The sequence below is a fragment of the Carcharodon carcharias genome, chromosome 1 (genome assembly GCF_017639515.1).
Source record: "Carcharodon carcharias isolate sCarCar2 chromosome 1, sCarCar2.pri, whole genome shotgun sequence".
Taxonomy (NCBI): domain Eukaryota; kingdom Metazoa; phylum Chordata; class Chondrichthyes; order Lamniformes; family Lamnidae; genus Carcharodon; species Carcharodon carcharias.
The window spans coordinates 60,277,955-60,292,842 of record NC_054467.1 but is presented as its reverse complement, the minus strand read 5'-3'; the positions used below and the strand labels follow the sequence as shown (position 1 = coordinate 60,292,842).

The following is a 14,888-nucleotide window of genomic DNA, read 5'->3' as shown; positions in this document are numbered from 1 at the left end:
CGCAGCTGCCTGATCGACAACAGTCCTCCGAGCGCAGGGGAGCTCGGCTGAACTTGCCTCTTCCTCCTGAAGACACGTGTCTGTGCAGTGACCACCAAATTGTGAATTGAGCCTGCTCTCAATCTAGGTTCCACCAAGGTGTGTGTCTCTGTGCTGGTGGAGGGTGTGGGTGAACACTGCGATAGATCTTCCAAGCTGCTTATTTCCAGCTCTTCAATGGAGGAGGAGTCCTCTTGACTGGAGGTGAGGACATGGATGGAGCTGTGGGACTGGCTGGCTGAGGGTGTTGGTCACTTGGCAGAGCTCCCTGTGAACCAAGGTAGAGATAATTAGTGCATGGCAGCAGAGTCAAAAGTAGGAGAGAGAGAACTCACAGTTGTGTTGAGAGAGAGATGATGTGGTGCAGGATCCTCATGAGGGTGCTCACCACTGACCTCACCGTCGTTGCAGGCACAGTTCATGTCCTCACCAGTCAATGTGATGGCACACTCCTCAAAATGAGTGAGAGGCCTTAGGTGGGCCACTCTTTTCCCGCCCGCTACTGAACTTAGTGCAAATCTGGGACGATTGCACCCAATGCCTTCAATTTGTGCCACACAACTCGCTGTAGATTTTGCCAACTTGAAATAACAGTGCAAACCTCCAAACATGTCTACTAACTCAGCAGCAGCCAGTAGAAATTAATTAGAAAGAAACTTGAAATCTGTTGATGATCCCTTTAAGTCTTGCTGCTGGGTGGTCCTTCCTGCTGTAGAACTCATGTTCAACTGTGTGAGATTATGACAGCGTGTCAGCTGGAACCTTGAGGTCAAAAATAGCACCACTAGAGTCAAATCGGCATTACACACTGATTGATATCACAATTAGCCTACTCTAGCTTCTGGAGATTGGGACACATTTATTCATTAGTAGAATGTACTCTTAGTGTGATCTGGCCAGTGCATTGTAAAACCCTGACCTAACTTCTATCTCTCATGGGGGATAAAGCACCCCTGCATTGTTAATTTACCATTGTCCTGATCCTTTTTTTTTCAGTCTCGCCCCCTGAATTCCCAGTCATACAGTCCTGCCCTCTTGGGAGTTAAAACCCACCCCAGGCATGGTGTTCAGGTGGAATAGTGTTAGAAAGCAGGAAGGATTGGACCAGCGTGCACATAACCCATTTTAAGGCCATGCATTCTGCCCTTATTTTCATATTTTAGTGTGTAGATTTAAATAGAAAAGTTTTACAGCAATTTGAAAAGTAGAGATGTTAACTGGTTGAAGCAGCGTTTCTTTGCAATATAGGCAGAGCAGCTGGGAGGTGGAAAAGTGCCATGCTAAGGCATCAGCACGATTGAGAGGTTGTAACTGCAGCATGACAAGATTACATTGGGAGTATATAAATATATAAATTGATATAGGTTTTTATCATGGTAAATTGACACAAAAACACATAAATAGGAAACAAGGTTTTGCTGTCAGGAAGCGCGTACTAGAATTTGCATGGGTTTTCACAGCTCTCCTGTCATGACTTTAGCAGATCAAACTAGTCTGAAAGAAACAGCATAACAGATTGTCCACAGAATTTCTCTGGGTTTTCACTCATCTTTCACTGAAGTTATAGCAGGAGATTGGCAGAATTCTCATGAAAATGTGAACATGATATTTTTATTATTGATATATAGTCCAGAATTGCAAACCTCACTGAAAGAAGACTTAAGGCTGGCTGGCATGGAAAATATGCAGTGGGGAGTACTTATCTGTTGTTGGTTCCAACATAACAGTTTCACTCTGCATTTAACTTGTATCAAACTGGAACTAGAAGTGTTTTAATTTGAGATGCAGTGCAATGAAATAGAGATGTTCACACATTACTCAATTTGGGCCTTGATGGAAAGAAAAAATAGTTTTTAAAGTGCACCATATGCAATATAGTTAATTTAATAACATTTAGTAGAATTGGAACTACATGCAGAACATATCTCTAAGTGACAGAATATTATGGTAAAAGGCTGTGCCCCTCTAGCAATTGACATCCTGTTGTGGTTTTCATTGTACAATAACTCAAAGCTAACATCATCAATTTTGCTGCTGCATCCAGATATTCTATAGCTATGCCCTGGTTGGTTGTTTTTTTTTTTAAAAAAAGGAAATGATGCAAACAAAGGGAAAAGAGGTTGGATTAAATTACTTTATCTATTTGAAAAGTCTTCAGTGTCTTTGAAGGCCACATTTCTGTTTTGTGACTTAAACACCTGTCTACAAAATTATTCCACTGGAGAAAATGAATATGGCACATTTGTTATTTTTTTCCAAACTGCTCATCGTTAATGGTAAGCTTAAATCTATCTTATAAATCCATCTAATATTTTTTAATGTGAAATAAAGGAAATTGTGCTCATTCTAATGTTTGAATGTGTACTTTCTGACTGTTTTCTACATGTTTTGACCTTTGTTATTGCTCTCTATGTAATCTCATTGTGACCACATGGCCTTCTGTAGCATGAAGGTGATTTTGACTTTCTTTCTGACTTCTGGTAGTCTTACTGAGTGCTATTCAGGAATTGACCAGGTAGATACAGTTGAAATTTGCAGCTGACTTTAGGTTTATTGCATCCATTAGAATGTCTTGCTTGGCTTGTATGTTTGGCTGAAAACTGAGGAACTAAGAGGGCAACTCCAGGATGCAACTGATTACCTTGCTGAATGCAAACCACTTGAGTCCTTTAATGGCAACATATTGTTACTAGTTTCTTCTGCCTTAAATGCCTGTAACGGATTGAAGCTGATAAATGGCTGCATAACTGGAACAAGTGTGTTATTCGCTGGAGTATGTATGTCCAGAGAAAATTATAACATATTTGTGAATTTTTATATCAGAAATCATGGCAAATTCAGCATGCAACTGACTTGTGTCTTTTAAGTTGGACTCGCATTGTGATTATCGTACTCTGAAGAGATTTAGCGGTGGTCTAGGTTTTTTTCCCTAATTTTAATCATTGGTGCCCAGTATGAATGCCTTGAGTATTCAGAAATGGGTATTGAGCCCCACAATTATGTTACTTGAAGGGTTTTAAGTTAGTGTTGTAGATCTGCAGATCGTGCATTGTGATCATTTCAGTAAGGACCAGTGATGGATTAGATCACAATAACAAATTATCTTTTTTCTAAAGCTGTGAAAGCAGTAAATCTGAAATCCAACCATCAGTGGAGGACATTACAGGCTGCTTTTCAATCTGTTGATGCAAATGTGTGCCACTCCCCATTAGGAGCCCCAGATTTTGGAATTAGCCCTTAATTGAACACACATATCCAAGGTCAGCTGAAAGGTGTAATCAGCATTTAACAATATTTTTAAACAACAAACTAACTTGATGAAAACACTCTTGCCTTGCAACAGGATTCACATGGCAACCTTCTGTGTTGGCGAAACTGGTAAAAATCTGACCAAAAAGCTCATGTTACACTGTCTGTTAATTTCCATATTATTAACACAGCTGCCTATTAAGTGCATAACTCTAATTGTTTTCACATTGATATGCAATTTACAGGCAGAAATCCTGCTTTCTAACACAACCTCTCTGCTTCCTCTGTCTCTTCCCATCAAAAAGCAGGCTGCTAGGAATGTTTTTAACCACTATTTTTTGCATCTTTAACATACTAAAGTCTGAGAATTTTTTTTCAGAATTTTTCTTGAAATGATTCAATAAAGATTGTCATGCTTACGCTACCTTAGAAGTGACCCAATGAGTTGAGGCATAAGTTTGATTTGCAGTAACAAAATGCTGTTGCAATAGAATTAAATAGAAGTAAGTCATTTGGTACTACAGAACTGGAGTATTGCTGAAAAAAGAGACATGCTGTCAAAGGTTTTTGTCTTGCCCTCATCAGGGCAGATTTGCAAGAATACCAATGTTAAAGTGAACAACAGTTTATTCTAAATAGAAATTGAAATTATTTGATTTTAAAAAAAGGAATTTAACTGATCAGGGTTCTAGTGCTTCCTTTGCCTTTCCTCTTAAGGCTACTGTGGCTGACCAGGAGGCAATTCTTAACTCTCTGAAAACACAAAAGCATAACAGGGGGTTTTGGGGGTGGGGTTGGGCTGGTGGGGAGTTGGTGCAGTGGGGTGGAGAGAAGGGGTGAGGGAAGAGGGTGATGGGGAGGAAGGCAGGAGTTCCACAGTCACTCCATCTGCAGATTCCAAGGCATTTCAGGATGAGAATGAGGAATAAGAGGAGAAGGTGCAGAAGCAGCAACTTACCATCATCCTTGATGTCCTTGTCAGCAGTGGATGCCACTGGCTCTGTGGCAATAGTCTCAAAGATTTTTGGACCATTGTCTTGAGGGTGCTGAGAGGATGCAGGTTTGCTGATTCTCTGCTAGTCACATGTGGGTTTCCTGCCTATGGTGTGCCACCTGCTCCTGCAAGACAGAGGGCAGAATATCATTGTTATAGGGTGGTCGAATTGTGCTGTTAGTGATAGGGTTGATCTGTAGTCAATTCTTGGGTGAAAACTTTAAGTTAGTTTACAGTATACTTAGCAGCAACTACACGTGTGCTCTAACTCTATCTCTACACTGAATGCTGAGCTGGCCCGCGCTACTCTTCTATCGGTTACTACAGATCATGTGATCTTCCTTAACAAGTATTATTCTTAAATGTACATTGTACACTAAATAAAACCATAATTACTACAGTCAGTGACTGTGAATCACAGTGCTTAGGTAAATGACTGTTACTGTTGAATAGATGGAGGTTCATATGTGTAAGTTTGTGTGCCTGGTATGATTGAAAGATGTGAGTGGATGAATAGAATTATACAGATGTTAGGTGAGTACTGAGTACCAGGGTGTGCTACTGGGTGAGTGATGAGGATGTAGTGTATTGAGCAGCAGGAGAGGTGGTCAGTGTGGTGGTGTGAGATGTGATGTGCGTTAACTCAACTTGACCACCCGAGTAAGATCATTACACTACTTTCAGCACTGCTGCCAGGTCCTGGGTGCGACACTCTGAGCATTGACCACCCTTGCCACCTGCTGCCATGCCCTTCTGAGGGTCTGCTCAAAGGTTTCCTGCCCCCGGCAGAAAAATGGTATCCCCCCCGGCCTTCACTTGTCTGACCAGTGCCTCCCGGGTAGTGTCACTGAAGCAAAAACCTCTTTCTCTGGTGTGGTACACCATCTTTCTTAACCCTGAGTTTTCTAAAGTGATTATCCAGCAGTCATACTTCTATGAGAGCATCTTCCCCTTTATAGAGAGAGAAGCCTGCCTAGGACGTATTGTTTGTTCAGAATTCGGGCTGACAGAGGCTGCCAACAGTGCTACAGAGACAAGTTCAGCATGGGATTTGCTCATGGCCATGCTACAATCATAATGATGAGGTAAGTACACTAATTTTTATGTGCTGTCCACCACATTCTGAACCGGCGCAGGCAGGTCACGGATTGTAACACCCATGTCCCCAGGAAATGGGGCGATCCAATTTTTCGCCTTGTAAGTTCACTAAATTATGTTGTCATTATCCCGTTGTTTTAAGAAAAAGACCTCTACTAGTAGAATAGTGGTCTGGTGGTGTTGCCATACAGGTGTAAGGCACACATTCAAATTTCGTTTGGATTTACTTCTCATCAGGAGTGTTTTTGACAATTTCTCAGCAGAATCCTGTAGTAATAGAATAATTTGCCTTGAATTCCTCCTCTTCAATGACAACCAAATGGCATAAAGACTGGCGCAGTCAGCCCAATTCCTAATTCCTGGGCTGCCAAGCCCTTGCCAGGAATCCTACCACCTTCCAGTTTGCCCATACTTCATTTGCTGTAAAGCTTTTTGGAACATCTTAAAGTCATGAAAGGTGTTTATATAAATCAAGTCTTTGTTTTTTCTTTCATTTTTTCCCACTTTTGCCAATCATTGTCCCTGACATCAGAAGAGGAGGAACAAAGGGAAGGGAAGAGAATTCCCATGTTAAAAATGTCCTTGGCCATGACCTTCTTCCCACCAAATCCTTAGGCACCTGCAAGTTGACTGAGCCGTGCAAGTGGAGCCAATGTGGGAGCCCAGGCCTGGGTTCTGATTGGAGATTCCCAGAAAAATAGTGTTGCCTTTACTTCCATTCAGTTTCCTTAAAAAGGTCAGTTTTTGACAAATCCTCAGGGTCAGTGGAACCAACAGTGACACTATCAGATAACCAATATACTTTTTCCAACCTCCTTTCTCTTCAGACACTCAGGATGCACTCATAAAGACACAGGCACCTGTTACTGGTACAGAATTTATTGTGCTAAAGTCCTGACCCCTGATACTCTAATGGAGTTAGGAGTTGAGATCATCAGCAGCAGAGCAGAGCTGAACATTTTTAACCATAACACATATGCTTTAATACAGATGTAAAAAACACAGTTTTGTCAGGCATTCCATCCTTCGCCCTTTAGGATGTGATCCTTGGTGTCAATAGATATAGAGCTTCTGCATTTCTGCACTCTCAATGTTACTGGTTATTGAAACCTCAATGCTTATGGCCCTTGTAAGAATATATACAATAGCCCACTGTAGGACATGAGCACATAATTAAGGCTGGCACTTTACTGCTATGCAAATGGTGTTATATTTCAGATGAGATGTGCAGGATCACCTGGCATTATTCAAAGTAGGGAAGAATGTTCTCCAGATGTCCTGAACACCATTGCTGCCTCAACCATTTCCGTCCAAAGCAGACTGTTGAGGCGGAGTTCTCTCATCCTGCTCGCAGCAGATTTCATGGCAGGTGGGAGAGGAGAATCCTGTGGCAGGCAAAAAATCGTAAATCCGCTGGCATAAAAACAGCTTGCAATTCTCCCAATGGTATGTTAAATGGGGGATCAGTTATCCCGCCAACTAGAGGGGATTTGCATTCATTAACATGTCATGAATGCTCATCAAAACAGCTGCTCGCTGGAATCTTGTCTGGCCTTCCAATCTTGCATCACACCAACGGGAAATTACATCGGCCTAGAACCCATTTGAAAAGGGGTGACGTGCACAAGTCAGACCTCAGTTCACTGATATCTTTGAGGTGAGTGCAACATACCTGCCATAGCGCTGCAGTGGTCTTGTTGCGATTAATGCCACACTGCTGGGGGTGGAGGGTTGGTCTGCTCCTGCTCTTTACCACATTGTCCCAAAGAACATCACTGTGGTCTGGTACACAAGCAAGTCACCACTTTCAAAAACTAGCATTTCAACTCGGGGTGAGCTGTGAGCTGTGAGGTGAAGGTAGGGTTGATGAGCATGATGGGGGTGAGGGGGAGTGAAGACTGTGGAATGGCAGTGAGGGGGAAGGATGAATATGAGAGGGTCAACAGGGAGGGGAGGCTGTGGAATCACAGTGAGGGGGAAGGGCGAACATGAGGGGGGCCTTTCTGGGGTCATCCTCTAACCTCTTGACATCACACAAGGGAGTGGAGACTAGTTCAACTGAGGTTGAAATCACAGGAGTATGAATCTCCCAGTGGGACACTGTCAGTGAGTGGGAGCAAGGATTAACTTCAAAATAAGAGGATTCCAAAGTAAAAATCACAACGCCTTCAGTTGACAGGAACATTTACATAACCATCAAATGTATTAACAAAAGCATAATTTATTTACATATATAGCACACCCATAACACAAAAATGAATAAATTTTTCTTAATTTTCCTAACTCTGCCGCTACGCCAGGGTGCAGCCTCAACATCCGCAGCAGAGGTGGAGGCAGCCTGCTGACTGCTACGTCCTGATGTTGTCCTCTGATGGCCTGAGGCCTGGAGGGCCACAGCCTGATAAGGGTCACCTGCTCAGGGGCAGAAGCGCCCTTGGCAACCTGAGAAGCTGGAGTGAATAAAGTCACAGGAAGAGGGGGCTGTGAGTAGCTGCACACCCTTGGAGCGTCCTCCAAGGAGGCCCCCAGGGTGTCTGGCTGATGCTTATCCTCCCTGTTGGTGCCTGAGGGCCCCGCCCTGACTCCTGCAGGAGATGGTACCCCTGAAGGGAGGTCAAAGTGCTTCAGCCACATGTCACCTACATCCTGATTTTGCCCACTAGGGTGTGTGGCCATGGAGTGCAAATCCGGCAAGACCTGCTGGACCAAGGTCTCCATGGTGGTCGCCAGCCTTCCCATGACAACCTCAAGGTGTTCGCATGTCGGAAACACGACATCAGACAGAACGTGGACAGATTCCTCCATTGTTCACTCTAGTCTGCTGAGTGACTGTCAAATCTCTTCCTGATGTTTTGCCGTCTCTCGTTGCATCTCCAGGCTGCTTCCAGAGGCTCAATGCCTGACTCAGATTGATTGGGCGTCTGGTCTCCAGCATCCCTCTGAGTGCTGGAGTCCTGGGCTGTCCCTGCCTCTTGCTGCTGTGGGAATGTGTCAGTGAGATGTTCCCCAGAAAGTGAACCTGAGCCTAATCAATAACTGTGCCCCATCAATGCGTGTGTCTCTGAGCTGGCGGAGGGTGTGTGTGGGTGCAGTGATGGTTATTCCAGAGCTTATTCTTCGAATGTAGTCTGGGGCTACACGATGAATGGTAGGACCCTGGGAAGTACCGAGGATCAGAGGGATCTTGGTGTGCATGTTCACCAGTCCCTTATGGTAGCAGGACAGGTAGATAAGGTGGTTAAGAAGGCATAAGGCATATTAGCTGAGGCATAGAATATAAGAGCAGGGAGGTTATGCTGGAACTGTATAAAACGCTGTTTAGGCCACAGCTAGAGTATTGCATGCAGTTCTGGAATCCACATTATAGGAAGGATGTGATTGCACTAGAGAGAGTGCAAAGGAGATTTACCAGGATGTTGCCTAGGCTGGAGAGTTTTAATTATGAGGAGAGGTTGGATAGGCTGGGGTTATTTTCCCTGGAGCAGAGGAGATTGAGGGGGGACATGATTGAGGTGTATAAAATTATGAGGGGCATAGATAGGGTAGACAGGAAGGAATTTTTACCCTTGGTGGAGGGATCAATAACCAGGGGTCATAGATTTAAGGTAAGGGCAGGAGGTTTAGAGGGGATGTGAGGAAGAATTTTTTCACCCAGAGGGTGGTGGGAATCTGGAACTCACTGCCTGAAAGGGTGGTAGAGGCAGAAACCCTCATAACATTTAAGAAGTATTTGAATGTGCACTTGCGATGCATTGACAAACAAGGCTATGGGCCTAATCTAGAAAATGGGATTAGAGTAGTTAGGTACTTGTTTGACTGGCGCAGACTCGATGGGATGAAGGGCTTTTTACTGTGTTGTAGACCTCTATGACTTTATGACTGGTGCTCGACTGGCTCGGGGGCCTCGATCTGCTGGTGCCTAGAAAATAGAAATTAGAGTTTCAGTTAATGAGCATGAGCTAGATTAGACTACATGGGACTCACTGTGAATGTCAAGATTTGCTAGGTTGCTGGGAGAGGCTGATCTCCCCTTCTTGACAGGAGTGATCCCTGTCCTCCCCAACCAGCTCAGCTGCAGCCTCCTCAAGCTGACTGAGGGCAATGATGTCAGCCGTCCCTCCCCCAGTCTGATCTCTCACGCCTTTTGTGTGCCAGCTTGAAGAAAGAAAGGTATGTTATGAGAAGGGATGGAGCAGAGGTTGGGTGAGATGCATGTTCCCTGTGTGTAGTGAGCCCTCCCCAGAAGGGCCAGAGGATGGACTGTGAGCAACATGATAGATGGGATGGTGGCAATGTGAAAGTCTCTGTGAGAGAATTAGCGTTGATTATGGCCCCGCTAATGGCTGTGTGAGATCCCTGAAGAGAGTAGCCATTTGAGTGCATCATGCCATGATGAGAGTTTGATATTAGAGGGAGCTGAGGGATAACTTACCCTGGTGGAGCAGATGAGATCATTCCTGCACTGGGTGGCATTTCGGGCGCAGTTGCCACTATGCTGACCTGCTCCCTGATGGCCTCCCAGGCCAGGGAAGTGAGGCTGCTGTGCTTCCTCCAGCCATCCCTGGGATAGAGCACGTGCTTGTGCGCCTGCACCTCTGTGATCAAGGCCTGGAGGGCCTGTTGGGTGAAGTGGGGTGCTGTCTTCTTCTTGAGGTTCTCGGCCTTCCTCTGCTGGCTTCTAGACATCTCTGGTGCGCTGGAGAGAGTGAGGTTGTGTGTTGGACGGGCTTTAAATATGATGCCCAGATCTTCGAACCCACTAGCTGATGGTGGGTGGATGAATCAGCCAGGTGATTCAGAACAATACACGCCTGTGCATAATTAATGAGGCGCCATGTGCAGAATCGGGCACAAGTTCCTGTCATTCTGGACAGTGGGGTGCCCACTGCCGAAAACACCCGCCACCACATATAGTCTAATTTATGGAAAATTCTGCCCTTGGTCTTCCATTCATTTGCTGTGTGCAAATTAGATGTTTTTAGTGTCCTGAGAAATGATAAGGTGCAAAATATTTAAGTAACTGTCTTACCTTGCTTCCTACTGTTTCAAGTCCAATTCCCTGAAGTAAGCTTCCATTTAGAATTAATACTTGCCAAGCAATCGGTCAGTAACTTAGTGATTTAAAAGATTCCATGAAAACTTGATGCACATCTGTTAAGGGCTGCAGTTGAACTTTTGAGTTCCTTTAATGGCTGACATTTGAAATTGACTATTGGTAATTGGTTGTATCAATGATTGGCTCATGTGCCTGGCTCACCTGATGGTTCAGTGGGAAGTATAAAGTGTAATTTAGTGAACCATACAAGCTGTGAATACTCAAGGTTTGATGCCTGAATTAGCAGAACACAGTTGCAATTGACCTCAGTAACCCTGGACTGGTGAGGAAAGAAATCAGACAATGCTCCTCTCTCTCCAGTAGCTCCTTATGTAAAATGTGCATATAGATGTTGTGGGAAGACAGGATCAAGCTTAGCTGCGGGATTGACCCATGGGGAAATAAGTCACTGATGCTCAGTGATAATTCGTTGCGCAGTTAGTCGATGCATTGATTGTAATGTTCCAAAATTCCCCAGATTTTGGAAAGGTCCCAGTGAATTCGAAAACTGCAAATGTAACACCACTATTCAAGAAAAGAGAGAGACAGGAAGCAAGAAACTATAGGCCAGTCGGCCGAACATCTGTCATTGGGAAAATGCTATTTATTAAGGAAGTAGTAGCAGGACATTTAGAAAATCATAACAAAATAAAGCAGAGCCAATATGGTTTTATGAAAGAGAAATTGACTTTGACAAATTTATTAGAGTTCTTTGAGGATGCAACAAGCATAACGGATAGAGGGAACCAGTAAATGTGGTGTATTTGGATTTCCAAAAGGCATTTGATAAGGTGCCACATAAAAGGTTACTATATAAGATAAGTGCTCATGGTGTTGGGGGTATGGATGGAGGATTGACTGACTAACAGGAAACAGAGAGTTCGAATAATGGGTCATTTTCAAGTTGGCAAAGTGTAACTAGTGGAGTACGCCAGGGATCAGAACTAGAGCCTCAACTATTTACAATCTATATTCATGACTTGGCTGAAGGGACCAAGTGTTTTGTAGCCAAATTTGCTGATGATACACAGATAGTTCGGAAAGCAAGTTGTTAGGCGAGTGTGCATAGAGATATAGATAGGTTAAGTGGGTGGGCAAAGATTTGGCAGATGGAGTATAATGTGGGAAACGTGAGGTTTTCCACTTTGGTAGGAAGAATAGAAAATCAGAATATTATTTAAATGGAGAGAGGTGAAAGAGTACCACAGTACAGAGGGATCTGGACGTTCTCACACATGAGTCACAAAAAGTTAGCATGCAGGTTCAGCAAGTAATTAGGAAGGCAAGTGGAATATTAGCCTTTATTGAAAGGGTGATGAAGCATAAAAGCAGGGAAGCCTTGCTATAACTGAACAGGGAATTGGTGAAACCACGCTTTGAGTATTGCACACAGTTTTGGTAACCTTATTTCAGAAGGAACACACTTGCACTGGAGCCAGTTCAGAATAGGTCCATAAGGTTGATTCCTGGGATAAAGGGGTTGTCTCATGAGAAAAGGTTAAGTAGGTTGGGCCTGCACTCATTGGAGTTTAGAGGAGTAAGAGGTGATCTTATTAAAACATATAGGATCCTGAGGGGGTTTGACAGGGTAGATGCTGAGAAGAGGAGCCAAACCTCTGTGGAATTGGGAAGACTCTGCAGACCTTTGAAAATGGTGGGCGGGCCCTAGATACAGAAGTCCCACTCCCATTTCTTACAAGTCCCATTTTTGCTGGAAGAGGAAAAGAGGTGGGGTGTGACTCACACATGAGGGAAATCGAACTCAGCGGGATCAATTGAACTCGGTGTGGAGTTCAAACAGACCCCATTTTTACCTTAGCAAGGGCCTTAACCTCCAGTGTGGGAGTTACAATTTTATGGAAGGAATGCAAAGGCGCATGAATGGTGGAAAAGGTCTGTAGAACTGTCAAGCTGCAAAATTATTTAAACCCCCAATCCTTTAAAGTTTACAAAAACAGCCTGCCTGTGTCAGTGAAAGTTGAAATAAAGTCTTTTCTAGCAGTTACAATAGCAGTTTGTTGACATTACACCAAGGGCTATCATTATATCATTATTAATGCTTGGCTGCTTTCCACAACGGACAATTATCCCAGCAAGGTTGTTGTAAGTTTGCAATTTTATTGGTAGCTGAAAGAGTTTACTAAAGGACATTACTAAAGGACATACTAAAGGGGTTACGAATACAAGTCTATGTGCTTTTATAAGGGATTGAGGGGTTTTCCTGAATGTGAATGTTTTGTTTATGATAGTAAAGGCCATAATAGTTATTTAGACCTTTATCTTATTTTAGCTCAACATGTATCCTGAGGTCTTCCCATGATGGCTGCTGGGGGAGTTAGTATGGAGGATGTAAGAGCAAAGGGGGTTGGAATTATGCTGGCATGTGAGAGGGTGTGGGAGAATAATTTGCATTAAGCTGGCATGGGGCTGTAAGGGCAATGGGGATGGTTGGTGGGTCATGAATTGGCATTGAGTGTGTATGGGAGCTATAGGGGGAATGGGGTTGGTAAAGGGCATGTGTTGGTATGGATAGGGCATGAGTAGTGGGTGGGGAGGTGCTGAGGTCAGAAGTGTGAAGGTTAGCAGGCCTAACAACTGGAATGATGTTCCAAAGAAACGAGGCTGGCCTTTTAAACAGCCCACCTCGGCACTCAGCAGCCTCTGTGGTCACCTCCAATCTGTATCCTGGGGCAGCGGGCCTAACTCCACCCATACCCACACCCACTTCCTCCTGGAGCAAAAAGCAGGTCAGTCAAGGAACCTTTCCCTGAGGTGGGTGTGATGAGCTGGGAAATTTCCATTGTGCCATATGGCGCATGTATGTATTAGGTAATTGGATCATGGCACTGCAGAAATGGTATTGTACGTCTGAAGAGATATTTCAATAGATGACAAGCTAATTATTTTTCTTTTATTAAAGGTATCCTGGCAGTAGTAACTGATGGTGAAATTACAATTGCAATTCAAACAAGTACAATAGGTTCTTCGAGTTTTGTTTCAACACCTGATCCTGAAATTACTTTCAGCGCCAATTCATATAGTGGAGAGACTTTGGATAGAGTTACCACAAAGGATTATGAAATTGCTTCCAGTGCCAATGCATCTGATAACCACACTATTGTAACTACTGAAATATATAGTACTACTAGTGCCAATCGGAGTCCTAACCCAGCAGAGGATGTTAGTATCAGTGCCTTTCCAGATAACAGTTCCAATGCCAGAACCACAGGTCCAACTACCTCTACTGAGCTACAGGAAGCACCAGGTCAGAGATCGGACACACAATCATCTTCAGCCGCCATCATCACTTCAATGAGCTATACTGGCAACTCAGGTTCCAAAGTGAGCAGCAGTCAGGAACTGTCCACAACTCTTCACACTTCAGTAGCTGTTCAGGAAGTAAGAAGCAATTTGGGTAAGACATTTCCATACTGTTTGTCATTAAATATCGGATAAAATTGCATCAGCTAAAAGAAAACAGGAAACTGACATTAAACCAGAACCACTATGTGCTTGAAAGGTATTTGATGTTGCAATTCCAGAAAAGTAACTAATTTTGACTTTGAGGTAGGGGGAACTGAGTGTTGTCCATCCATATGGATTATTATGATTAGTCAATGGGGAAAACAAACAGAAGCTATATGCATGTAACTCCTTCATTATACAGAATTCGGGAGTGGTGCATTTTTTTGTTGCTGTATCCAGGACCTATGAGATTTTGATGGGTACGTACATGTGGCAGGTATAATGCGGTCCTGCATAACGTTGCAAAACATAGACAGTCCAGCATGTCTTAAAGAACTTGCTGTAGGATGTTGAAATGCTGCATGCTTTTTGATATGTGTTTGTGGCTATGATAAGCAGTTTCATCCTGTGCTGATGAAGCAACGTTCCAATTCCAGTTTACTGACCTTCTACTACCATTATCACTTACCGCGGCCCCTCCCCACCACCACCCAAAGTGATCTGATCTTCCCTTTTAATTTAGAGTTTCCATTCAGCTTCATCATTGGGACACTGGATTTCTTTCCTCCCAACTGGAGAGTGTGCTGAAAATGCAGCTTGTCTGTTAAATGGAATGAAGGCCTGGCCATCAAAACGGTTGGGTATCAGGCAGGTTCTCTTCCCACCACCAAGCCACTAAAATTGGCCCCAAACACCCCTCCCATGATTCTTCACCATGCGATTCTGAATAGCAGAAACAAAACTTACACAGGAACATTGACATGTGTTGTCACTGCCATTTGTTGTGGGTGGGTTTCTGTGGAGATTCTCCTGATTATCTGCCCTAACTTTAATGGAGAAGCTGCAGAAACTCAAAGAAACAGCTCAAACACTGTTCAATAGTGCTTCCATTGATCTTCCATTGCAGATATTATGGATGATCAGGAGAAATTCCTATGGAAATTGTTA

General features: G+C 43.7%; 1 protein-coding gene across 2 annotated transcripts in view; it reads left to right on the top strand.

Annotated features, from left to right (window-relative positions):
• Positions 1-2,137: 2,137 nt before the first annotated feature.
• LOC121280220 overlaps positions 2,138-14,888 on the top strand; it is a 365,957-nt gene continuing 353,206 nt past the window's right edge. Inside the window, exons 1-2 of one of the 2 annotated variants that reach the window (XM_041191994.1) lie at positions 2,138-2,315; positions 13,396-13,890. In XM_041191994.1, coding sequence (XP_041047928.1) covers positions 2,267-2,315; positions 13,396-13,890 — 544 coding nt within the window. In that variant the 5' untranslated portion in view covers positions 2,138-2,266. The remainder of the gene's footprint in view (positions 2,316-13,395; positions 13,891-14,888) is intronic. The other variant, XM_041191985.1, reaches the window with a different exon arrangement.